Below are 27,715 nucleotides of genomic sequence, written 5' to 3'. Positions count from 1 at the left end.
AAAATGAAGTCCTGGGAACTGAGTGAGGGAATGATGAGAGACGGATGGCGATCATGTCTATGGGTAGGAAAGTTAGCTGGGGAGGTAGGGTTTTCTCCAGACGCCCCTAAACTTTGTTCTTCCTCTATTCTCTTTTACGTGAGCTCCGTTGTACAGGCCTGTCTTCTGTTCTTTTTTTTTTTTTCAGTACGTGGGCCTCTCACTGCTGCGGCCTCTCCCACTGCGGAGCACAGGCTCCAGACGTGCAGGCTCAGCAGCCATGGCTCACGGGCCCAGCTGCTCCGCGGCATGTGGGATCCTCCCGGACCGGGGCACGAACCCATGACCCCTGCATCGGCAGGCGGACTCTCAACCACTGCGCCCCCGGGGAAGCCCCTGTCTTCTGTTGTTTGAGGTCCGGCACAAGTCCCACCTCAGGTCCCCTTGAGTTTGTACCAAACAATGTAACTTGGTGGGTAAGAATGAGGTCACTGTTTTGTATACATGAGCCAAGATGGCTTCTGTATATCGACTCCTAGCTTTACTTCTTCACAGCAGGCTGAGACCCACAGCTCAAAACCCTCCAGCGCCAACGTCAAACTTTTCACAGACCCAGTTGTTTAAAAGATGGCCCCACTAAGCAGAGTTTAGCGGTTTACAGCCTGCCCACGTTGCATGCTCTGCAAAACCGCACCTGACATTTGCAAACCACAGATAGGATAAGCCCCATGGCTATAAAGACCCCAGGCTGAAGCTGCCCTTCAGATTTCACTAAGCTGCCCCGGCCGAGGCTCCCTCGTTTCCTTGCCTCCCCTTCTGAATGGTGGCCCCGGCGCCTAGGCCTCGGGATGGCCTGCGCACTGACAGCCTCCCCACCCTTCAGGCAAACCTGTCAAAGCATCGCCCAGAGACCCTGTGTGTGCTACTGCTAACCCCCCGTCACATCTTTTCCCTTGATGAGTCCCAAAATCCCTTGAATCCCTTACAGCTGCAATGCTCCTGCTCTCACCTCACACCCTAGAATGCGGTCTGGCACACAGTGAGTGCTCAATTACTATTATGGAATGAATATATATGGAGTCAGACAGACAGGGTTTTAACCCGTGCCCCATTACTACCTCTCTGATTTGGGGCAAATTACTTTAACCTCTGAGGTTTTCCATCTGTAAAATAGGTATATGGAGAGAGTCGTAAGGATTAGTCAATCTACTTAACGTTATCTGATACACATTAAGGGCTAAGATATACATACATGCGTATATTTGCTATTATTGATAAAATGTACTAATATATATTTTTTTACTTATGTTGCCATGTTTACATTTCATGTCCTGGAAAGAAAGGCCCTCCTCACAGCGTTTCCTATGGAAGAACACAGTGGAGTTGTAGTTTTAAATGACCTGGTCTCTTAGGGGACCAATAAGAAGTCTTTTTTTTTTTCCCTCTGTCCCCTCTGTTCTCATACAAAATTCTAAACATTACCAAGAAATGCTCAACAAATAGTAAGCAAATGTACCTTTGGGGGCTTTGGGTAAAATTTCACGGCTACTCTTTACTCAAGGTTGAGAGGGAGTAAAAGACCTCACTGCACAGGTCAGACACTTCATGAATATGGAAGGCTGACAGTTCAGAAAGGGAGGAAGTAGACTGTACCACAGCACATTAGGTGAGACAAATGAGCGATTACGATTATGATGCGAAAGTGGAAGGGTAAGGGGAGGCCTGTCCTGGGCAATAGTTTCATTTTCTTATGTCCTTTGAAAATACCACCTCCCATCAAGCAGGCCTTCTACAAAGCGGCCGCCTATTCCGTAAAAAGGAGATATGGAGACGTCAAGAAAAGAACACATTTCAGAGGAGAAGCAGAAGTACTGGGAATAATCCCCAGGATGAAGAAAAATGAGGCCAAGACAAAAAGAGAGAACACTGGAAGGTGATGAGCTCAGAAGTTAAAAGTTCACACAACAGCCTTTCTGCCAGGCAATCTTGGCAAGAGGTACTAACAGGTTGAGGCATAACCTCTGAACCAACTCCACTTCATGGAATGTAACCCAAGTAAATAATTAAAGATAAAAGAAAAAATTTAGCTATGGGGATGTCCTACATAATAGCCAAAACAAAACAAAACAAAACCAAAAAAAAATCCCAAAAAACAAACTAAGCTAGTTAAGTTAGTACCACACAATGCGTAATGTACAGCCACTGAAAATGCTATGGAGGTATATTTATTGGCATGGAAATATATCCTTGATTATACTGCTGAGCAAAATAACCACACAACAAAACAGAATATAGAGTATCATGTCATTTTTCGTGATCTCTAATTTTCTATATTGATATCTATAACTATATATTTCCTACTTGGAATAACAGCGGTTATCCCTGGCTGGTGGTATTGTGGGTGATTTAGTCTTTGTACTTTCTCTCCATTGCCTAATTTTTCATTATTACCACAGTAGTAGTATGAAAGAAAAATAACCTTTTGTAAAACAAAAAATCATGCATCAAAAAAATAGATGAGCTACATAACCAAGGATGAATGCAAAAAACTGGAACAGTCCTACAAAGATGGCTAAAGACAAGACAAGCTTATATTCTTATAAGCTAAAACTTTTTGAAAAATATTAAAATGTTTAATATTTATTTTTAAAAAGACACATAAGCAAGAGTAAGTAAAGTCTGCTTGTTGAGGCACAGTGATAACTTGTTAATAGATGGAAGAAAAAGACAACAGGACAGTCTCCACTTGGCACCCATTCTCCAGCTGGACAAATGGTCTTCAAACGGGCAAAGGCAGAGTAGATGCCCTCACAAGGGCAGAGTACCCAACCGCTCTGCATGCATTTGAGTCTCTGGGACCCTCATAAATAACACCCCAGGGTCCTGAAATCAATCAGGAACATTAGGGCCAAATCAGTGTCAGGGAGATGCAGGAAATCAGAGACCAGGTGAAGAGTGAGAAAACTAGAGATGCACCAACACCTGCTGTGTCTGAGGAGCCAGATGTCAAACGAAAACCTGGCTGCCTCTTCTCAGCTCTGCAACTGTGTACGGAATTTATTAACCTTTCTGAGTTTCAACTTCCTGATTTATAAAATGGAAATGTAATGCGTAAGTCCTTGAGTGTTGATGAGTACATGAGATAATGCTTGTAAAACGCCTCATTAGATGTCAAGCACATAGAAGGCACTCAGTCAGTACCCGGCAGCTACATGCATATTTTATAAAAGGCTGGCTCTAGAAACCTGGCACTGTATGTAAGAGCAAATTTTAATCCTTAATTTACCATTCAGAGTTTAAATTTGGGATTCTACATTTGTCAGTAAGGGGTAGGTAAGAAACAGTGATGAGACATCTGAAGGGCAGAACTGGAGAGAGGCTGGAAGAAGAAAACATTCTTGAGAAACTAAGACTTGCCAAGAGCCACACCCTGGTCACCCAGGAAAGACTTTATTCCCTTTACGAGGGGAGGGACTCCCCTTGGAGAGAGTGACAGCACACAAAACCCAGCAAGCTGTTTCATGTCTTACACTGACTCACAAGAAGAAGACAGGGACATGGAGCCCTGGAGTCCCTGACAAGCTCCTGGGACCCTCACTCCAAGGCCGCAAACAAGCGTGTGCAGCAGTGGTGGGTGGGAAGGATGGATGTTAATGGCAACAGAGCTCAGCTCAGAAACCTAAGAAGACAGCATCTAGAAATGGGGGAGTATTCTCAGTAGACAGAGAAAGTAGAAAACAAACAAAACCCAAAGGCCAGCTCTGGCCATCCATAAAAATTTTTTTATCATTCCTGTTGCCAATGTATTGACAGTCAACGGAGGAGTAAGTTCGCACATAAAAGAAGGAAATAAACTAAGCAATATGAACTATTATCAGAGACCTACAATTTTTTTTCCATTTTCCTTTATCTTTTTATTATTTTCTAATGAGCTGCAAACAGCATTTTATCTAGCATTTTATTGCATCCTGGCTCCATCATCACCAATGTGACCTAGGGCAACCTACATAACCGATCTGTGCCTTAGTTTCCTCACCTGTCAAAAAAAAAAAATACTATTACTTCATAGGGTTGTGGTGAGCACTAGATAAGTTATATATAAATGCTTAGAACAATGTTTGGGCCCTATATATTTGTCACTGTCATTAGCTCCCTAAATTCCATTAAGAATTTAAGTCATATTGCCAAGCAGAAGACGATTATCTTTAAAAACTCCATTACAAATGAGAAGAAGAAATAATGTGTCTCTAGAGGCCTGAAATGTTTAACAGGTAAAGAGACATCAGGCCCAGTTTGATCAACAGCTACACTGGCCTTTTATTCTTGGTGATACAGCCAAAAAATGCAATGTTTCTCACTCTCTACCCAGGGCTCCAAGTGAGATTTGCACATGAAGATATTCAATTAAACATTAAATATTTTTTACACTATTGATTCTATGTATAAAATAGATAACTAATGAGAACCTATTGTATAGCACAGGGAACTCTACTCAGTGCTCTGCAGTGACCTAAATGGGAAGGAAATCCAAAAAAAGAGGGGATATATGTATACGTATAGCTGATTCACTCTGCTGTACAGCAGAAACTAACACCACGTTGTAAAGCAACTATACTCCAATAAAATAAAATAAAATAAAACAACATGCTGAAAATATCAAAAAAAAAAAAAGAATTGGATTTTATAAGATTTGATACAGTAATATATGCCTGTAGTTGTAATTTTGGAAAAATAAACTTCCTACAGCTTCTTAATTAAAAACAATTAAATAGTTTTTATGTTATTGTTTTTGCATAGGTAATACACAGACTTAGTATAAAATCCAAATAGTACAGAGTTTATAGGGAAAAGAGAATTTCCCTTCCTCTCCTGCCACTGGCTCCCCAGCTCCCTGTATCAGAGGGAGAAATGAAAGCATTTCTTTTCACTTCTTTTAAATGAAGCATCATTTAAAACAAGGGAAAGCAACAGCACATCCAACCAATTGGTTATTATTTGTCATGAAAATGCGATTAGGAGGAACCTTTAACAGCATACAAGACTCTATATTGGTAAGTGGAAAAAAAAAAACTACAAAATTACATTCAAAGTATAATTCTAATTCACTGTAAAAATACACATTAAAAACACAGAAGAAATATGTCCAAGCATCAAAAGTGGCTGCTTCTGTGTTGTTAGATTAAGGTTGATTTTCTTCCTCTCACCTATCAATCTTTTTAAAGAAAACTTTAAAGATGTTCTAAACTGAACATCTACCTCACAACCAGGAAAAAAAATTACTTGCTGTTCTATCATGTCATCTTGGTATTATTATTTAATACTGCCACCAAATCTGAAAACGGCATCTGGCTTCAGAGTATAACTATGTTAAAGGTTTTCCATTTCTCCCATTTCCAAAATGGCACTGTGGAAAAGATACAAATTACAACCATAAACTGACAAAGGCTTTTTTGTTTTAAATGAGCATTTCACATCTTTCATCATCAAACTACTGTTATTCTTTTCTCAGTAATCACCTGGGGAGACCACACATTTATTCTTAAAATTAAAAAAAAAAAATGCAGACTAACTCTAGACATTATTTTCTAAAGAAAGTGAATTTACACCCAGGCATTGTGGCTCCATTCCCATCAGCTCAAGTAGGAAGGCTGCGGGGTGAAGGCTGACAAGGTCCTGCTGGGCTCTGGCCCAGAGTGTTTTGAAAAGGCCCAAAGCTCTCCTCTGGCCCTTGTACTGGGGAAGTGGGCACATGAGTGCAGACCCTGTGGTTAAGATACACTGTGCTTGGGGACAAAGGCCATCCCAGAGTTTCCCACACAAAGCTCAGACGCTACTCTGCCTCTCCGAAGGCGTCATGGCGGTGGTCACCTCAATGCATCAGCTCTAGTTCGTCATCTGCTCTTTGGAGCTATGTGAAGTTTACAGCTGCCACTGGCACAAATGAGGAAGGGCTTCGGGTCTGGAAAACTGGAAGTAAGGGAAACAGGGCAGTGGTTGTGGCACGTTCTACCCTGAACGCTGGCATCGGGTACCGGGCACGCATGACAGGCAGGGCCTCCCTCACATGTGCACCTGAGATCAGCTCTTGGGCAACCCGGCAGATAGAAACCTCGGGGGGCAGGGGCTTTTGTGATTTACCTCAAAGGGCTACTTGGAGGTTACAACCCTACGTTCTTCCCTTACAGAAGAACTCGGGCAGGGAACTCACCGAGAGGTCAACAACTGTCTTGATGGCCTTTTCTTTTCTCTTGACGAAGTCATCATCCTGCAAGACAAGAAGACACAGGGATGAAACAAATCTTCCTGCGTAAAGACTGAAACTCAACTGGACTGCTCAGCAGTCCGTCTTATAAACTGACTTCTCATCACAGCTTTGCCTGAAGAAGTCTCAATTTTCGAACAATTTGGAATATATCCTGCATGGGAAAAAGCTAGGGCCTCTGCCGATGGCTGCAAAACAGATCCCTATAGCCGGTGAGAAAAAGGGGGGACCACAGAGTGTAGTGGTGAAGACAAGCGTTTTCACTTCAAATCCGTATGAGCTCTGAAACCTCAGCAAGTTACCTAACCTCTAAGCCTTAGCTTTTCCACCTGCAAAACGGGGATGATACCACCTATCTCAGGGAACAGTCATGAGGATCAAAAAATAGAAGGCATGTGATGTGCCGGGACTGGAATACAGTATCTGACAGTGATCAGCTAGTATTGTTGTTGTGATTACTATTCAGCTGTTACTATAGGTGTGTCCCAAGCAGGTGGGCTCTCAAAAACCTTTATATGACTATACAAAAATACACTCTTGTAATGCTCTTATAATTTAACAAAAGGTCCAGATCCAGCATGAAAATTGAGAGACAAGGACAAAACTGTAGGGCTTGACACTCATGCCCATTTAAACAGGCAATTCTAATGAAACAGGAGGCCCAGTTTCAGGGGTGATCAGGTGGGGGCAGGGAGGCCACGCAGGCGGGTGGGAGTGCAGGGGAGCCTGAGCATACTCTGCGCCTTCCCAGGGGTCCCTCACTGTGCACTCAGGTTCACAACTGGGCTAGCAAAGAACACTGACCTCAGGGAGACTGTAGGTTTTCTGGAACTGGGAAATGGAGTAGGAACGGATGTAGTCGCCCATCTCTTCTTTTGTTTCTATAGCTCGCTTCACCAGCCACTGGGGAAGAAAGTGAGGAAACGTGAGCCGTCGGGGATGAAACACACTGTGGTAAAGGCCAGCTCAGAGACGGCACAGGTCCTGCGCCCGAATCACAGAACATGGACTGCCCAGGCGGCGAATAACCACCAACACGTACTGCCCGCAGGAAAAGCAGCCGCTGGGTGTCTGGATGCTGAGATCCGGGGGCACCTGAGCTGACAGCCGCGCAGGAGCCTTCGGGCCTCGCTTCAGGTGCCCGGGCCTCAGTTTCCCTCTCTGCTAAAGAGGAGGTGAGAGTATCAGTTCCCTTCACGTCACAGAGCAACTGTGGGAGCAAATGAAACGCAAGTACTAGACAGCTCTGTAAACACCTGGAGCCCGACACAAACAGAGCTGTCCCCCAAACCTCCCTGCGCCTGGTGGCAGATCTTACTGGAGCTCTCTCCTTCCTGTGCTGCTTGCACCACAGACCAGAGGGAGGGAAGGGAACCAGTGGGAATGCCTAGTGTAACCCTCGCTTGACAGGTGGGAAAAAATCCCCCCGATATTCAGACTTGAGACCAGGGGTACTGAGTACAAGCCCTAGGCCTCAGGTTAGCTCGGCACCCACAGCAGAGCTCTCGAATCCACCCAACGCTATGAGGTAATTGGCACTGGCCGCGTCTTACAGAATCGGAAGCTCGGAGAGACGACACGATCCGCCCACCGACCCATAGCCAGCAGCCACACAGCTGCCGGCCACATCGGGACACTGTGCGTCTGGGCTTCACGTCTCGTGTCCTAGGTCGACCGGGTCGATACGCACAAGGAGCCGCTCCTCACGCCCGCTGACTTACAACTCGAGGGAACTGAAACACACATGCGCACACACCCACGCCCCACAGCCTGCGGTAGGCCCAGGTGCTCTGCGGGTGAGAATGCAAAGTGCAAAAAGAGCCTTTGCTTCTCCTCCTGACTCTTCATTCATTCCTGTTATTACTAAAGAACTTTAGGGAGGGATGCCATTCTCTCTCCAGAGAGAGCTACTACATCTCAGAAGCAGTTTCTGGACAGGAGCTGTGCTTCCCCGGGGCAGGGCCACACGTGGCAAGGTTCAGACACATGCACATGGCACAGGGCTCCTGCGGGGACGGCAGGAACGCGCGCTCAGGGAGGGCGGCCAGCTTAAGTAAAGGACACACTTAGGAAGCAGCTTCCCAGGACAGCAGTGGCTGCAAATAATTCTATGAGGAGTATTCTTTTGTTGCTAGTATCTTCCATTTGTTCCCATCACTCCACTCCACCCCACCTCCAAACAATGACCTCAGGCACTGACTAAAATCCAGAAGGGCAGGGGCAGAAAGTCGGAGGGCATTCGGGGCTACTCCAGCCCCTCACCTGTACCCCAGCACCGGCCCTGGACATCTAAGGAGGCCGAGTCACTGTTCAACTCAATTTCTCTCTGCTTTGCTTCGCATCGCGAGATCCAGTTTCTGGCCTTTCATTGTTGTTGCCTTTTCAGATCTGCCTCTGTTAATTAGATCGACACTGAGTTGTAACTTGGCTGGATCCTGGAGAACATGCTCAGATGAGGAAGGCAAAGCCCATTGATTCAAAGGATTCAAAGGATTCCTTAGAGACTCGACCGCTGTGTTTTGGAGTTCCCAGCATGAAGGGCTGCTGAGGGAACCTCTAGGACAGCTGAGCTCTGCCATAAGCCCCTAGCATTTGAGAAAAATACCTACCCTCACAGGATTCATGTGCCCCACATGGGAGAAAAAGACGTGACCTGGAACTACCAGTAGCCGGAAGTTAGCTCTTCTTTCCTCCTGGTTGCATTCAGAGAGTGTCACCACAGCTGTGCTAAACAGTGCGAACAAGGGTGGTGGGCCTCTAGTCCCACACAAGACAACCAGTGGTTCCCAGTGGCTGGTCCACGACTGCTCTTTCACTGGTGTCTGGCAAAACAGAAAACTACAGGCATGTGGCGAGTTTTTCATAAGGCTACATGTATTCCATTTGAAGGACTGTCCTTTATTCTGAGAGTGAGAGTTAAATGGCCTTTCTTTTAGGATGGTAAAGAAAGCAAAGTAATTGTTGCCTTTAAAAACGTCCCTTCTTGCCAAAATACAGGTTGCAACCACAGGTCAACCTCTATTTGCGCTTCAAAATTTTACAGATCCACGAAATTAAGATATGGGGTAACCATTGAGAGAGGCTCTCACATCCAGACAGGAAGCCCTCCGACATTCCGCTCACAACACAAACATTAGATACTCAAAATGCCCAAACCAACTGTAGACAATCACTTCCCTTTCATCCCCTTCTCATGTATGGACTAGAGTTTGGGTCCTCAAAGTTCTAGCAGAGTTTTGAGTAAGGTCTAGTCACTAGAGATCCAGGCTTCAGGGGAAAGGGCGACAACTTCACAGTATGATGGGGTTGGAGCCTTCTCTAAGCATCTACACAGACTCCCTACTTCTTACTTTCACAAAATGATTGGGTACCATCCATCCCCTAACAGACAAACAAGTCAAATCCTGAGTTCAAGTCCTAGCCTCAAGTTTACAAATTTCAGTTATAAATGTCAACGTATTTGATTTGCAGTCTAGTGCAGGGGGAGATTCCCAGTAGCAGTAACCACAACAGAGACAACTATATAACACTTACAGAGCACTCACTGAAAGGTGCCAGCCTTCAACCAAGTGCTTTACACATAATAACTTACTCAGCTTCCATCCCACCAGCTAGGTACTATTATGATTTCTACTTCTCAGGTAAGAAGTTAAGTCATCTGCCCAAGATCACACAGCTGGAAAGTGGCAGAGCCAAGATGTGAACCCGGGAAGTCTCCAGAGTCCAGGCTCTTCACTGCTACACGACATAATCTGAACAGAATCACAAAACCCCTCCCGCAGGGGCTGTGCGGCTTTCCTCGGGGTGGCTGCATGGTGGTGGAGGGGAAAGTACAGGCTTAAAGACAAGGAGTTGAGAGGAATCTGCCTCTCCGCTCACTAGTTCTCTGCCCTTAAGCAAACTGATTATCCTTTCCGAGTCTCCCTTTCCTCAGATGTAAGACAGGCATTACAATAGATGCTTCAAAGAACTCTATTAGGATCCAAGGCAAAGTACTGTCCACACAGCAGGCAACTAAGTTAAGTCCCTTTGCTCCTCTTCTTTCTGTGGTGCCTGGAGGAGGGGCTGAGACACGAGAACCGCACAGAATACAGGGACTTGTACGGCATGGCCACTTAATCACGGGGCCTTGGGGAAAAGCCGGGGTGGAGATAAGTCTCCTGTTAGAAATTTAGTCCTTTGTTAGGACTGAATGCCTACAAAGTGCCAGACATTCCAAGAGGCGCCGGAGACACGAGAGCAAGCAGGACAGCCATGGTACCTGCCCTCAGGAAGCTTACAGTCTGATGGGAGAGAGGTACAAATAACCGAACACTGAATGGACCCGGTCACAAACTGCAGTGAGGAAGCTTCCTGTGAGGGTAGGGAATATGCCGTATAAGAGGATATAGCAAAGGAAACTGCTCTAGATCTGGCAGTCAGGGGAAGCTTTCTTGAGAAGGCTTGATGGAACTGAGATCTGGAAGATAAAGGTAAGGAGAGAAGGGAAGACCTTCCCACCCTGAAAGGCCCCGTGACAGGAGGAAGCACAGTGTGTATGAGGAAATTTGAAAGAAAGTCAGAGGGGCTAGAATAGAAAGAATAAAGAAAAGCAAAGAATAAATTGAGGCTGGAGAGGTCAAAGGGGACCAGCGCATGGGGTGTGATGGGGGGCTATGGGTTTCCATCTTTACCACAAGGGCAATGAAAAGCTACTAATGGAAACATTCAAAGACCAGAACAGGTGACGGTGTGAAACTAGGGTAGACTGAGTACTGGCAACGTTCTGAGGAGTGTCATCGTGTTCTGCTGCCACCAAATCCATACCACACCCATCAGATCCAGGATCTAGGCCAGACGGCCCAGGAGCCAGACCCGTTACAGGAATTCCAGTGTTCGGAGGGCAAGAAACCCCACAGATGCTCTTACCTGGACAACAGGAAATATGTGAATAAAATCCATCCCCTGGATCTGGTGGGGCTCCAGCTGGTGTGGACATTTCATTCTTGGCAGGACGGAGACAATTTTTTCTGACAGAGCTCTGCTCAGAGAAAAACAACAAGCCAAGAGTGAGGACACACCAAGCGGCTCTTAAGACATCTCTCAAGTCTGGCTGCGACCCAGAGGGATCTGAGGTTTCGCAATACCAGACCATGACCACGTTTCTCCTGGCTGATGGCAAATTGAGAAAAACAAGCACAGCTTAGGCTTGTGTGTGTGTAAGGACACAAAACTACCTTCATCCTTAATTCTAAGGTCGTGCTCGGCCTACTTTTTTTTTTTTTTTTTTGCGGTACACGGGCCTCTCACTGTTGTGGCCTCTCGCGTTGCGGAGCACAGGCTCCGGGTGCGCAGGCTCCGCGGCCATGGCTCACGGGCGCAGCCGCTCCGCGGCATGTGGGATCTTCCCGGACCGGGGCACGAACCCACGTCCCCTGCATCGGCAGGCGGACTCTCAACCACTGCGCCACCAGCGAAGACCTCGTCCTACTTTTTATATTAAAATATTTTGTTTCTTGAAGTTATGGCGATGTTTTTAACGTCCTTACATGGTAAAATAAAAAGTTATGAGTGCTGCATATTCTTTTACATTTCACTTAACTGCCCTACTTTTTCCAAGTCTGGAAACCATTAGGTTAAACATTAAAAAAATTGTTCTAAATATCATTCAAGCAACAAATAATTACCAGACTCTGTGCCAGGTGCCAAGAATATTAAGACAAAACATGAGGCCTCATGCTCAAACAAACAAACAAACAAAAAAATGAAGTTCTCTACTCCAATACAAAATGTTTTTGAAATAAAAAATAGCCTTTGGGGGCTTCCCTAGTGGCGCAGTGGTGGAGAGTCCTCCTGCCGACGCAGGGGACACAGGTTCGTGCCCTGGTCCGGGAGGATCCCACATGCCGCGGAGCGGCTGGGCCCGTGAGCCATGGCCGCTGAGCCTGCACGTCTGAAGCCTGTGCTCCGCGACGGGAGAGGCCACAACAGTGAGAGGCCCGCGTACCGCAAAGAAAAAAAGAAAAAAAAGCCTTTAATTTTTTTGATACTCTAAAATTAATCAGGGGAAAGGAAAGGGCAACAACTTGGGAAAGGGCATACGCCCTCACTCTTCCTTCCAGAGAGAAGGTGCTTTCCACTTCTCAAGAGGGACACTTGATCTGTCTCCTACACCTTGCTCAGCCTTCTCTTGAAGTGGCTGGAGGAAGAGAGCAGGAGTCAGGCTCCTTGAGGCCCAGACCATCGCCTGCCTCAGTCAGGAGCTGAGCACCCGCCCCGCTGGACGCACAGCTCAGTCCTGGCCTGGGTGGGGCAGTTTAATGGCAGGAGTGATAGAGGGACTTGTGTGCAAGTCCACTTCACCACAGATTTAAATCTTCTCTAACCAGCTGCTATTTGATCTCCAACTGTCTGGTTCCTATTTCTTATACCTTAATCGGATCACATTCAAAAGGAGAGAACAGAGGTTATTTAACGGGTCCGCTAACCCCCAAAGCCATGGTACAAAGCCTAGGAAGCCTGAAAAACAAGTCACAAGCGGTGGCCTTGTGAGGCCATGTGGAGAAATGGGAGCTCTGGCTCAGCCTATGGGTAGTTTAGGTTACACCCCATCTAAGACACTAAAAAAAAAAAAAAAAATCGTAGCTAGTTACAGCAGCTACTGCGGCCTCATCTCCAAGTGTCAGACTTTTCTCTAATAGATGAAGGTCCTGCTGAACAAGGTCACCAGGTTCTTATTAGATGCCTCAAATGCAGTAAGTTTGGGGTGTATCTATCAAAAGTATTTCTTGTTCAAAGAAATCTTGTATACTTTTGTCTTTCTGCAGTTCCATAATCCTTCTCAGGGGACAGACACCCTTAAGACCGACATCTAACTCAGGCCTGGATGAGTACTTACCTTACCTACGGTCCCTTTAGTATGTCTCATGCCCTCACTCTTGGTAGGGACCAAGGTAGCAATCTAGGGACAGAAGCCAAACAGCTCCCAGAGAATGATCCCATGATCCCTGGAGAACATGCTACAAAACCACGTTTATGTCTACAGTAGCTTTACAAGGTGGGACCAAGGTTAAAACTGCTGAGTGGAAACAGTCCCAGTCCCAGCTCCACTGATCACAATATCAAGTCCAATATGTTAAGAGAAAAAATTGGGAGAGGGAAGACTGATCCCTGCTGCACACATTCACGGAAGGAAGGACTACCCACCTCCCAGGAGAGAAGTACACGGGAGGACATTTTCACTGCCAACAGAAGGGGTGTGTGTGTAATTTATCCAAAAGGTCCGAGACGGGGAAGGAAAGTGTCATCTGACTCCCAGCAGCCCCTGCAGGCCCTCCTTTCTGAGCAGTCCGTTCCTAGGACACATGCATCTTCTCTGCCACGAGGTACATGTCCTGCCCCAGTTGAGAAGCCTCTGGTCGTCCAACTCTTCCTGGGGCCCAAATGGGACAGTTTAATAGGAAGGATTGGCAAACCCATTTGGCAACATAGCTAAGGCTCCCTCTCTGATAAGCTTTACTTTTTAATGTGATTTCCATAATCCTTGTTCCTTAATTTCTTTGCAACCTGTGAGGGGAAGAGGTGGATGCCTAATTGGCCCTGCTCCCCAGACTCCAAGCTTAGCAAATGAAGATGGTCCCCAGCTCCGGCTTTGCGTCCTTGCTCAGGGCAGGTCTTCACTAGGCATTCACATCTTGGCTCGGCAGGAGGAGAGCGCCCTCTAGTGGCTACAGATCTGTGGGTCTGTGTAGGGTTACCGATTGCCTGCAACCCGTCAGCAGCTTCCAAATCACCATCCAGCCAACCCTCTACCTTCAGACAAGGTTCTCCCTGGCCACTCCTCAGAGACAGCCCACTCTCCCAGTTCATAAGGGCCCTGAGGGAAGGACACCCAGGGTCATCTCAGGGTTTACAACCCTCTTAAACCCGCTTCCCAAAAACGACTGCCAAGTCTGCAGTGGGCGTGGGGACCGCAGGGAAAGAGGCCGGCTGAGGGGGCAGGAGTCAGGAAGGCTTCTTGCGGAAACCTACCAGCCCCCATTCGGCTTCTCCCTGGAGCTCAGGGGAGATCCTCTGACTTGCTGAAAATCAGGGAACACGACAGTCTCAGAGGCCACCAGATGGGCTTCCTAATCTAAAATTCCTCATCTAACAAGCCCACGTTTCATTACAGGTGACAGGCTTGACTCCTTAGCTTTCTGAGTGTTCAGTGCACTGTTTCCTCCTCCACTGCAAACAGTGTGAAAGAGAGTGAATTAAACCAGGGTCTAAACTCCAAGTTCCATCACCTACCATGGAACTTCTGGCAAGCCACCAGGTCCCACTGGTCCAATGATCCCATCATAAAACAAGGGGTAATCCCCCTGTCCTGCCTGTTCAAGGGTTGCTGTGAAGCTAAAATAATAAAATGCATGTGTAAGTGCTCTGCACACAGGTGGCTAGTAAATATGTGCTGTAGAAATGAACCCAGTTATAAGCCTAAAATCTCATTTATGGACCTCAGAACATAGCACTCTGTGGTAATGGGGTTTTAGGACAGGCTGGGGATAGAGGGTCGAAGCTCATGGAACCCACGAGAAAGAAGGCTCAAGAAGGAGGACAAGGTCCCAACAGAGCCTGGAAGATAACTGTGCCCTGTACACAGGCAAGTGTGCTCCTCAGGGGTGCTGCTGGCCCCCCCTCACAGCAGCTGCGGTGTGCGGAGGCACTGCAAACACACGGCGGTATTAGTCTGATCTGCAAGTAACCAGAAACTTTGTGGGGGGGACCCCAAACACAGAACATATTCCAAAACCAAACAGAAAAGATTTTTGGATAATTCAGGGCCCTATGGCTATGCCATTTCTCCTGCAGATAAGAAAAGACCCAACTGTCTGATGCACTGCTAGGAGTCTGCTGGGTCTTTACAAGTTAACCCTTGTCAACAGCTTTGCCTTCAATTGTAGTTCATGGCTGTGCACTTAAAAGCTACACATCAAATACTTACCAGGGAACACAATACGCCCTCAATCCCTTATCCAAACCCTTTAGGAGCAGATGTGTTTCAGAAGTCAGAATTCTTTAGATGTTTGTACCTTAGTATACCTAAGGGACATATACTGTGTATTGGTAAGACCCAGTGAAATCTAGAGCAGCACCCTATAATCAAAGAAATGAATATTTCTGCAGTAAAACATATGAATATTCATATAAATGGGATCAATAAAGACTATAAATAACCTTAAGTCAGTTCAGGTCATGTGTTGCTTCCAAATAAGTTTTGTATCGGCACTTGAAAGAAAAAAAACCCATTTTCAGTGTTCTTTAGATATCAGAAACACAGATAAGGGATTGAGAATCGTAGCCCAGAAGGAATGCAATGGAAAGATATCCCAGAACATGAGGGGTGTCACAGGTGGAAGAAGCAATCAGCTCAAATTGGAACAGAAAGAGGCTTCAACCAAGAGAGTACTCAAGAAGACAGTGAATTCATGTTAGTTGACAGACTGATTAAGAAGCTGGCTGATCTTCATTACAGGTGAAACTACGTGCTTCTCTGTCATCAAGAAAAAAAAAAGGCAATCAGAAATGCAAGGGAAAAAAGACATATAAACATGAAGCAAATTGCAGTGTGCTTGATTCTCAATGACTTGCACAGACCATCTCCACCTGCTCGGGCCAAATACTTCCGAATCACCCTCAGCTCCTCTCTTACGCTCCAAATCCAATGTCATGAAATCCTGTTGGTTCTACCTTCAGAACAGATCCAGAATGCCACCACTGCTAGTCCACCGTTCAGGGCACCATCATCTCCTGGGAGGATTACTATAATACACTAAAGAATCTCCCTGATTCCCCTTAATTCGGTAATCGGACCAGGGTTCCTTCTTAAACACAGAACAGATTATGTTCCTCCTCTGCTCAAAACCCTCCAAGGACTTCCCATCTCACACAGAGTAAACCCCAAGTCCTTACTCTGACCCACAAGGCACCGCACCTGATCTGTCCCCATGACCCTTCTGCACTGACGTCCTCTGCTCCCCACTCCGCCCTCCACTGCAGGCAAGCTTCTGCTTGGGGCCTTCACGGTGGCAGTTCCCTTTGCCTGGAACCCTCGTCCCTCAAGTCTTAGCTCTAATATCACCCTCTCAACGAGGCCTACACTACCTGAAAACAGCTGCCTCCTGCCCTACGTCCCTCCTCATACCCCTTCCCAGCTTTAATTTTTTTCATAGCACATATTATTTCTATATATAATTTAGTTATTGATTAAATTAGTTTTTGGTCTGTCTCCCCCAATAGACTATAAGCTCCATGAGGGTAGGACATTTTTCATTAATGTATCCAGAACAATGCCTGATTGTTCAGTAAATGTAGGAGTTTGATATTTACTGAGTCTATGAATAAATGAAAACAGATCGCTTTTGACTATGATACATTGAATATTCTCCTTTAAACAGCACGATTATGGTCCAAAAGATTACAGTTCCTTCTTTCTTACCCCATCACAATTCTCAGTTCTTATTGTAAATCCTGTTTATAGATTTGCTTTTAGAATTTACCTGTAGATAAAGCACGGACAATTTAACTGCTACTACGGAAGAGACTATAAATATTATATGCTAAACATTATAAAAGTGATGTCATGATGGTACATGGAGGCTGAAGGACAGAAGGAAAGATAGAGATACTAAAATGTTTACTCAGTTAGAACCTAGGAGAAACCACCTTATGTTAGTGGGTCAAGAAACAGAAGCTTAAGTAGATTCAAATTATGCAAGGGATCATAGAAAAACCAGAAAACAATTAAAAGAGTGGAAGATGGAAGACAAAGGGGATGTAGTGAGTGGTACAGGTGAGCCAACTGCCTCCTCTCATTAGACTTGAATGAAACAGACTGTATACATTGTTGGAGATGTATTAGTGACCACTCTGAAGAATCTAAAACCTGGACAGCCAAGGATGACTGTTTCCAGGGAATAAAACTGGGGTGTAAAATAGGAAGGAGGAAAGACATCAGCTGTATGTTTTGCTCCCTTTGGTAGTATTTGAATTTTTTTTTTTAACCTTCAAGTATGTAACACCTAAATAAAAACAAACAAAAGAACAAGAATACCATCTACCTCTGGATTGAGCTGGACCGACAGGGAGCAGAGCCACACGCCTGGACTCCATCGTACCCTCCCAGTGGAGGACTTTTCACTGCGGGTCGCTGGACATGATGCCACAGCCCCACACAGGTGTTAGGACACAGAGCCCACTACTCATGGCCGGGCACCGATGACAGTATCTCTGTGTCAAACAGCATGTCCTCCCTAACAAGGAGCCAAGAGATGCCTTTTGGTCTTAGTGTTAAGAATTTTGGTGATTCACAGGGACCTATTTTTCTTCTACTGTATGGAAACTGTATATTGGGTAATTTAGTATGTTTTTTTCTTCTTTTCGCAGTCAAATCTGTGTCCCACCCGTGGAAAAACAGGGCCTTTACGGCCCCTCACAGGTGTGTCCCTTATCCCCAACTCTGCCTTTTGTTTCCTTTTTTTTTCCTTTTGCTTTGCTTCACTTTTCCAGTATTACTGCTCCCCATGCATGTTTGTAAACTATCTTTAATCCATTTAGGGGAGGATAAGGCTTCAGAAAAATGAGGAAGTAAGTCACAGAATCATACAGATCTGAGATCACAAACCCTCCTTCCTACAGAAAAGAGAACTAAGGTTTGCCCAAGGTCACACGGCTGCCCAGGGCAGGGCTGAGCAGAACTGGGGATCCCAATGGTCTCATGAAATCACCAAGCCCCTGCTGAGCTACGACGACCAGCCAGGGCACCCTCCCGTGACACCTCCAGCGAGGAGCCCAGGCTGCCTTCTCTCGATGGCAGGCAAAGTGGGGCTCTGCCTTACCCAGAGGCAACGGGGAGGGAAAGAGTCCCCTTCTCCCACCTATTCAACTTCCATCCACATTCACTGCCTTTGGAAAGAGATACGTGAGCAGTCGACAGAAACCGTGATCAAGGAAAAGCATCAGAAATAGCCTATATAACATCAGAGTAACATTAGGTGACTCTCATATGTTAGCTGTGTGACCTTGGCTTCTTTCAGCCTATAGGTAAACCGTCTAACACAACTTCTGGCATGTAGCACACGCTCAAGAGTTATCTCTTTTCTCCCCCTTCAGCCTCTTCAGCCGGGTAACTTACATTTTCTGACCTATTGTAGAGTTCTCCTGAAAGAGCAAATCAACATCCACATCAAAGTTGCAAGTGGTGATGCACCAGGTCATTCCTCCAACCACCTGAAAGACACAAAAAGATACCTATTTTCTCTTCCTAGTTTGGGAAAAGGGGAAGAAGTGGAAGGTAGATAAAATATAAATCGTTTTTATATACAAAATGGGGTACCCTCAGAGAGATAATACGTGTCCTGACTCCATCCACTACAATTCACCTACACAGCACTGCTGAACACTGTAAAGCTTTCTGCAAAGACGGGAACAGTCTGTATCTGCACTGCTTAGTACACTGCTGCTAGCCACATGCAGTTACTGAGCACTTGACTCATGGCCGGTGGACTGAGAAGCTGACTTCTATCACTAAACGGACCTATGATGCATAGATCCTCTTTGTACTGATGGGACAGACATTCACTCTCAGCTGGGTGAAGTCTTAATCCAATTATAGACGAGTGCCAGACTGCAGAGAAATGATGTATTTTACGGACCAGATGTGTGGGTAACAAGGGTGACATTCTGTGACTCATTACTTAATTTCCATACATCTCATTTTTCTCTACTACCTAAAGGAGATGAGAAACCTTGCTCTAGTTTTGTCAGGGGATTTCTCAGAGATGCAGATGAGACGAAGGCTAAAAATCCATTCTGAAACAAAACATTTTTAGACACAGCCTGATGTTAGAAAAGAACAACAGTGAATCTTATCCCTGGCTATGCTGTAGACTCATGTGAGATGCATAATAAAATACAGATTCCAGTGCCCAGCCCAGACCTAACAAACCAGAATTTCAATGGCTGAGGCCTAGATATCTGTATTACAAAACAATCTGTGATGTGCAGCCAGGGCCGTGGCCCACTGGAGGACTCAACGCTTTCTTCCACCAGGAAGCTTTCCCGGCCTGCCCCAACTGATCTGAATGCTTCATTTCTGTGCATAGTTCACTGTGGCACTTACCGAATTGTGCCCTTTAGTCTACGCACGATGTTTTACTTGCCTCTCTCCCCTACTCTTTAGAAGTCAGGCTCTTTGGGTAGAAGGCCTTTGTTCTTATCCTTGTGCCCTCAACACCTACTACCATGCCTTGTGCATAAGAACTGTTCAAGGTTCTGCTGAATTAAATGACTTCATCCCATAGTGATTTCTTCCTCCTCTAAACCCAGCGTTTACCACCCACAGAATACCTGGCAATTGTCTGTGAGCGCCCCGACTTGGGATAGCTCCCTATTACCTCAAATTATTTTATCTTACATAAACTTTATCTCCCCACCCAAGCTTTAAGTTCCTTGAAAGAAGGAACTATTTATTTTGCTTATTTGTATAGCTGAAAGCTTCGTGCACAGAAAGGACTTCAAGGTGTAGTTACGGATACATGATTATTTTCTTTTAATAGGAAATTTGAACACTTCCATGATGAATCTGAATCCAGGAGAAATGGCAAAAAGGATGTAGAGAAAGTAAAAACACAACCTCTTCCTCCTTTCCACAGTAAACCATGCCGTCCTGACAAAAGCTAGCCTAACGCTTAGAAAGACTTCGTCTTACCTTGTCAAAAGGTGACAAGCCTTTAATTCTTGCCCTGAAATACCCAGCTGCCACCAAGAGCTCCAGAATCTCAGTCAACTTGACGTTTTGTTCTTCGTCTTCTCTTGTTTCTACCTAAAACAAAAGCAAAAGGCTGGTGAAAGCTACCTTGAATAAAGGAACACCAGGTATATTTCCGATGCCACAATCTCATTGCCAAGGAGCAGGCGACATTGGCTGTATCATGGCATTCATGCCAGAGCGTGGGGGGACAGTGCTGCCAGAGTCGCACAGAACAGGGTCCCTGGTCCTAACCTGCTGTTAACCGTCTTAGGTGGGGGGGGGCGGGGGCGCGAGAAGACGCGCACAGGTGGTATGGACGGTTCATCAGGTGTGAAGGAATCCAGGGAAAGGAAGATTCCAGCACATTACCACCCTGTTCTCTAACATGTGACTTGTACGGCAGGCTTCTCGACTGGATTATAAACTCCTTTCAGACGGAACAGGTAGTTTGTTTTGTTTAAGTTTATACTCATCTTGGTCCTAGAAGTTACTGACAAGAGGGGCAAGAACAAAGAATTCAAACATGTGTCTCCATCTGCACTTTGATCTCTACAGCAAATATAAGGAAGGCTTTCAACCCAGATATATTACGGGCAGATTACTACCACATAACAGGATTGCCTTAAAAATAAAAAAATTCACTTAATACATTTAAATAAGGATTTTATTTAAATGTGTTTAATTAATATCCTACCTTTGCTCTCAGGTTGTTTATCTACAAGTTCAATATATCTAAATATTCCAGTACTTTTGCCTCCATTTACTTTCCTGAACTGTACCTTTCCTGACTTCCATTATTGCAGAAAATAAAAAACTACTACCTCTCTACAGAAAACAATGCCAAGGTACCCTGGTTTAAATCCTCATACCCACCTCTGACTACTCCCTTACCCAACAATGCCTGCTAAATCTTCCTTAACTACGCAGCTCACATTTATCCTCCCTTCCCTTTTCTTTGCACATTATGCCAGGACTATGGCAACTGCCTCTCAATCTTCCTTCCCCATTAATTTGTCTTGCTCATTCCTTCCGAAATCACAGCTTTCTCATCATCCCTCTTCAGCTCGGCCCCCAGCCCTCATCATTAAGGCATCATTCACTGTCTATCAGATAAATTCCAAACGTCTTGGTTTGGCATTCAGATCTTGGGCTGCAACCTATCTTTTCAGCTTCATCCTTTACCTCCTGCCAAAACAATACAGACACGGCTGTGGCCAAGCTAAACAAGCCCTGTTCACTCTCATTCCTTCACGGCTCTCCTGATATTCTCTAACCACCCAGACACCACCTTCAACCCCTAGCTCCTATTCAATGTCAACCCTACAGCCTAAAGTGGTCACTCCTCTGCATTTCTATTTTATTTATAGTCCGTCATTCATACAATTATCAACCTCTTCTGAGTGAGCTGTCTGGTGTTAATGGACATGCCAGTCTCTCCAAAGAGACTATTAGCTGGTTCAGGGGAGGACCCATATATTCCATATATTATCCACCCACGTTTACTCCTCTGTTCTGAACAGCATTAGGCTCCAAGAACACACTTGTTAAGTATGGAATGACATGCTCAAACATTACATAAAGTGCATGACCTAAGCCAGTCTCGTATTAACAAAATGTTTTCATAGTCGTGACACTGATAATGGAAATTCAAGTTTATTTTAAAGGACAAACTGCCAGGAGAAGGGGCACACATGTAGGGCCTCCCTGGTGGCACGGTGGTTGAGAGTCCGCCTGCCGATGCAGGGGACACGAGTTCGTCCTGCCCCAGTCCGGGAAAATCCCACATGCCGCGGAGCGGCTGGGCCCGTGAGCCATGGCCACTGAGCCTGTGCGTCCGGAGCCTGTGCTCCGCAATGGGAGAGGCCACAGCAGTGAGAGGCCCGTGTACTGCAAAAAAAAAAAAAAAAAAAAAAAAGAAGGAGCACACAGCTGGACATGGAACTATTCACGTGACTGTTTAATCTCTTGCAGTGTGTGGTGATGGAAGAGACAGCCTTGCAACACTGCTCAGTTTACTTCCCTCTCAAAGGACCCTGGTCTGGCCTATCAAAGATTCTGAAGGTTAGCATTCACTAATTCCTAGGAGACATGCAAAAGTAAATATTAATTATTCACACATTCTCTTCCTTGGCAAAAGATCTGTGATGGTTGAGAACCATCTACAAGTCAAGAGACACAAAGAGAAGAGAAAATAAAGAATAGTTATGGTTCATAAAAATAGTATAGAAAAGGAAAATGGATGGTATAAGTATTTTCTTAAAACTCCCGGGATGTAAAACAGGAACCCTTCATTCGTTCAATCATTTATCATGAAAACGCTTCCAAGAAGAGGACAAGACATCTGGGGAAGGGCATCCCTGCCTCAGCCTGCACCTAATGAGCACCCACTGCCCACACCATGGCAGGTGCCTGGCCCATGCTTCCCATCCACTCCACGAATGGAGAAGTGTACTTTTGCAATGCACCCTGCGAAGTAACGTTTTAGCACGAGACAATGAATGGAGAATGTTAATAGGACTCCAAATTCAATTCACAGATTAACACTAAAACAAAATGCAAACGAGTCACTGGCTAACGTGCAGGGAATGAAAGAATATCCTCTCTTTAAGCCATAAAAAGTCACCAGGCTGGGTAATACATCCCATTGTTAAAACTAAAATTCTGATAAAGATGAATGCTGTGAGCTCTTAAACCAGGCACACTAAATTATCAGTTGTCTGATACTGGAGTTCACATAAGCTGGAAGGCAGGGCCACGTCTAACTATATCTCTATCCTTCACATACATACAATAAAGGGCTTACAAAACTGAATTTAATGAATTAACCGGACTAGTGACAGCTTAATGACATATTCATATGTACTGGTCTTTGAACGAAGTGATAATAATTGGATTATTATATTCACGCTGTTTTCCTCCCAATTGCCAGGAACTTGGAAAAGTGACAAATTAGACCCAGTCTCCTGACAGTGAAGGGTTAAACAAAGGACAAACAGGGGCAAGTTGCTTTTTATTTTAGAAAGACTCTACTGGTAGTACAGTGGGACAATGAAAACATCAGAAAACTTTCTAGGTTTTCTGGAGATAACAAAATGGATTTGCATTCTGGGAGCACACACTGACAGCTTAAGTCTGTCCTTCCATTAGTACACCTCCAGCTTTTATGCACAGAACAGTGATCCCTCAATTAGTGGTACTAGTGGGATTTAAGAACTAAGGATGCGGGGAGAGGGGAAAAGAAGCAAGATTGGCCACAGGCAGCTAAGTGTGAAGGGACCACGCACCATGTCAAGGAATCAGTCCCTCTGACAAATGCCTGCTTCAGAACCCTAGAAAGGGGACAGAGGTGCAGCGTGGATTCCATTTCTTTCAGGAATCTAGTAAACTAGACTAGCTTTTGAGCAAAGCAATTGGAATAGAGGACAGATGCAAACCACCTATGCAAACCACCTATCTAAGTGATATTTGCAGCCAAAAGGAAATGCACTTTTCCTCTCCTTCCAGATAATGTGTATGTAAATACAGAAACCGTTGATCATCCTGTCCCTCAGGACCAAGTGAGTACTTAATAACAAACACCTCCCTTCTGGAGAAGCAGCGACGGTTTCCGCCCGGCCACTCCGCACGGCTTCCAAACTTCCTCCCAACGGCCCGGCGGGGCGTGGGGACAAACGCAGGGCGGCATTCCCTCCCGATACCAAGGCGGCGGGTGCCGGCCGCCAGGACCCCGTGGGCCCGGGGAGGTGGCGGCCGGCGCCACAAGGTCACCGCCCTTTGCACAACCCGAGCCCGGACCGTCCCAGCGCGCGTCTCGTGACTACTGGGCGCAGCACCCCCTGTCCTCGAGGCGAGCCGAGTGGCGCCGGGGATCGCGGGACACTGCCGGGGGAAGCCGGAGAGGTGGGACCCCAGGCCCCGCGGGGCCTGGTGCTGCGTCGGCGCAGGTATTGGGCTGGGAAGGTTCCCTCCGTCCCGGGAGACCCGGCACCGGCTGAAGTTTGTCCCCGCCCACGCCCACACTTGCTCGGCCCCCAGCGGACAGGGCCGGTGCTCCCGGCGGCGGACACACCTGAGAGAGGGGGCGGGGCGCCCTAATCGCAGCCGGCCCCGTGGGCTTGGCCCTCTTTCGGAAACCCGGACTGTCAGGGCGGGAGGGGGGTTCCTTACCTCCGGGAGACCCTGGCCTTCCGGCCCCTTGGGCAACCCCATGATCTCGTCGGACTGCCGTGCGGCGGCAGCAAAGCCCGCGGAGCGTCCGGAGGAAGCTGTCCCCAGCCCCGAAGCTGCTACCGGGGTGGAGTGCAAAGCGGTAACTTCCTCCCGCCGCCGCCGCTGCCGCCGCCGCCGCCGCCGCCGCCGCCGGCCGGGAGCTCCCTAGCCCGGCGGAGCATGCGCGTTGGGGCGGGAGCGCTGCGCGACTGCGCCTGCGCGAGGGCAGGTCCGGGAGAGGTCCGGACTCGATCTGGAGCGTGAGCTGCAGTCCAGGCCGGCTGCCGAGTTCCAGGTTCTGCGGAGCTTCGCGCCGGGGCTCTGCATTTTCCTCGAGGTGCTTTATAAAAGGAATTATTCTTCTATCTTGGGGAAATTTTGCATCCTGGGTCCCGTCTCTGCTTCTCACGGGCATCAGATGCCCCAAGTGGGTTCCGTCCTCTCCGCGAGCTGGACTTCGGAAGCCCGCTTGCTTCCGGGTCAAGGCTTGAGCACTGATGAGCTTGGCGATTCAGACCCGGCTCGTTGTGGCTCAGAATCGGGGTGTCCCCTGATTAACGCGCACTTGGGCAAACTTCTTGATATACGGACCAGGGAACCGAGTACCCGAAGAAGGATTCTTCAGGTCGCTGCCTCCCCAGTGTCCGAGCCAGTGCAGCGTGTTCCCCGGGAACTCACCCCCACCATCCCCAGTTTCGGGTTCTTCCTGAGGAGAAGGTCATCTCTGAGAACGCGACTCCGGTATTGACGTCATTTTAGCTACATCAGTTACCTGAAGCACCCCTTGTCTGTTCCAGAGGATGGCAACTATGTAAAGGAGTGGTGTCCCTAGCCACAAGCCCCTCGCACCCGCTCCTTAATGGGCTTCTCCAGCCTTTTTTGTTTAAGCGATGAAGAAAGAGGTGACATGTGAAAACTTTTCTGTAGGGAAGATCCTTCCCTCTGTGAGTATGTAGGGTGGGACGGGGGGAGGGGGCAGAGCGAGGAGTGTGAGGCTTTGAGCCCCTTGAGATCAAAGAGGTTCTGTGTGTTTTCCTCTCTGCATCCCCAGCATCTTAAAAAGTAGATACTCAGTTAATGTTTTTCCTTGAAGAAATTCTTTGTGCCTTTTGTACTCCTCCTCGAGTTTATCCTGACAGAACAGAGATTACTCTGGAACCAGAGTATACAAATTGTTGGAAGCATCCTAAGAATGACCATTTCCTTCTAAAATGTAGTTGGTAAATATTGCTAACAGTATTTAGCAGTAATTTGAATATGCAAATTAAGGTGCTATGAGAACTCTCTTGACTGTGTTGTGTGATATTTTGCTCTCACCCATTGTGAAGCCAGTGAAACTCAGTGTCTAAGGTGCCCACACTCATAACTTCCCAGATGTGTTATCTTTGTAATCTTAAAATTGTCCTTCCCTGAGATGGTATAGGATGAGGGGAACTAAAGGTGGATAATTTGTAGCCATTGTTGAATGACCAGACAGGTGTTGATGACTAGGGAACGGGTAGCACAATCTCACAAAGCAGCAAGCCTAAATAGCTGTATTTAAAGTACCTTGGGGAATAGGGCCTGGAGAATAATAGGACTCAGGTAGGCCACACTGGACTTCCCTGTTGTAAATGACTTTGCAATGTTTTAAATAAACATGAGCAGTTATCTTTCCCAGTAAGAAACCATCCTGTCTGTGTAGGGTGACAGTAGCAGAGTCAGGGTGGCAGCATGCCTTTTTTTTTTTTTTAAAGATCCAGCAGGGGGTCTTCCCTGGTGGTGCAGTGCTTAAGAATCCTCCTGCCAATATAGGGGACACGTGTTCGAGCCCTGGTCTGGGAAGATCCCACATGCCGCAGAGCAACTAAGCCTGTGCACCACAACTACTGAGCCTACGCTCTAGAGCCTGCAAGCCACAACTACTCAGCCTGCGCACCACAACTACTGAAGTCCATGCACCTAGAGCCTGTGCTCCACAACAAGAGAAGCCACTGCAATGAAAAGCCTACACATTGCAGCGAAGAGTAGCCCCTGCTCGTCACAACTAGAACAATCCCGTGCGCAGCAATGAAGACCCAACACAGCCAAAAATAAAATAAATAAGTAAATTTGTATTAAAAAAAAACAATCCAGCAAAATAGCCATGGCAACAATCAAGAAAGCTTGAGTAGGACCCCAGTGTTCATTGCAGCACTATTTACAATAGCCAGGACATGGAAGCAACCTTAATGTCCATCAACAGAAGAATGGATAAAGAAGATGTGGTACATATATACAATGGAATATTACTCAGCCATAAAAAGGAATGAAATCGTGCAATTTGCAGAGATGTGGATGGACCTAGAGACTGTCATACAGAGTGAAGTAAGTCAGAAAGAGAAAAATATACTATAATATCACTTATATGTGGAATCTAGAAAAATGATACAGGTGAACTTATTTGTGAAGCAGAAATAGAGACACAGAGGTAAGGAACAGACATATGGATACCAGGGGAGGTGGGATGAATTGGGAGATTGGAAGTGACATATATACACTACTATGTATAAAATAGATAACTAATGAGAACCTACTGTATAGCACACAGAACTCTACTCAGTGCTCTGTGGTAACCTAAATGGGAAGGGAATCCAAAAAAGAGCGGATATATGTATACGTATGGCTGATTCACTTTTCTGTACAGCAGAAACTAACACAACATTGTAAAGCAACTATACCCCCATAAAAAATAATAAAAAAAGAAAAAGAAAGCTTGAGTAGGGACTTCCCTGGTGGTCCAGTGGTTAAGAATCCACCTCCCAATGCAGGGGATGCAGGTTCGATCCCTGGTCAGGGGACTAAGATCCCATATGCCATGGGGCAACTAAGCCCCTGTGCCAAAACTACTGAGCCCACACGCCACTATGGAGCCCACGTGCTCTGGAGCCCATGCACGACAACTAGAGAGAACCCTGCACACTGCAACAAAGAGCCCGTGCATCGCAACAAAGATCCCACGTGCCACAACTAAGACCCAATACAGCCATAAATAAATAAATAAATAAATAAAATAAACATGAAAAAAAAGAGCATCTCATCACAAGAAAAACAATTAAAAAAAAAAAAAGAAAGAAAGTTTGAGTAGCCCAAACCTTCTCTAAGGTTTGCCTTAGAGAAGACCTCAAACAGATAATATCAGAAGAGGAGGTTTGTGAGGGCTCAGATAAATGCATCTCTCCCCTTCTTCTGGCTCAGGTACCCATACACACATTTTATCTCCCTAGTGGGGTATTTGGGGATTAAGGATCAGTCTGTCCCTCCTCTGCACATCCAGTACAGAGATGTGTGATGTTCTTCTAAGTGCAAGATTCTCGGGAACTCCACAGATACTTTCCTTTTCCAGGTAAAAAGTTGCTATAGTAAAGAGCTTCCTGTTAGGATCACCTTTATCCTGGGTGACAGTTTTACAAAGCCTCAGTCATTCTGTCCTCATGTTTCTCCCAGCTCTTCCACTCCAGGGCTCTTACTGTAAC

At 46.2% G+C, this 27,715-nt stretch overlaps 1 protein-coding gene across 2 annotated transcripts in view; it reads right to left on the bottom strand.

Annotated features, from left to right (window-relative positions):
* CCDC93 (CCC complex scaffolding subunit CCDC93) overlaps positions 1–24,346 on the bottom strand; it is an 86,616-nt gene extending 62,270 nt beyond the window's left edge. The window contains exons 1-6 of one of the 2 annotated variants that reach the window (XM_082841307.1): positions 24,180–24,346; positions 19,971–20,084; positions 18,396–18,490; positions 11,150–11,261; positions 7,046–7,144; positions 6,188–6,244 (exon numbers count right to left, since the gene is read on the bottom strand). In XM_082841307.1, coding sequence (XP_082697433.1) covers positions 6,188–6,244; positions 7,046–7,144; positions 11,150–11,261; positions 18,396–18,490; positions 19,971–20,084; positions 24,180–24,221 — 519 coding nt within the window. In that variant the 5' untranslated portion in view covers positions 24,222–24,346. The remainder of the gene's footprint in view (positions 1–6,187; positions 6,245–7,045; positions 7,145–11,149; positions 11,262–18,395; positions 18,491–19,970; positions 20,085–24,179) is intronic. The other variant, XM_082841306.1, reaches the window with a different exon arrangement.
* Between the last annotated feature and the right edge of the window lie 3,369 nt (positions 24,347–27,715).

The sequence above is a fragment of the Leucopleurus acutus genome (genome assembly GCF_964270905.1).
Source record: "Leucopleurus acutus genome assembly, chromosome: 6".
NCBI lineage: Eukaryota > Metazoa > Chordata > Mammalia > Artiodactyla > Delphinidae > Leucopleurus > Leucopleurus acutus.
This window is presented reverse-complemented; position numbering and strand designations above follow the sequence as displayed.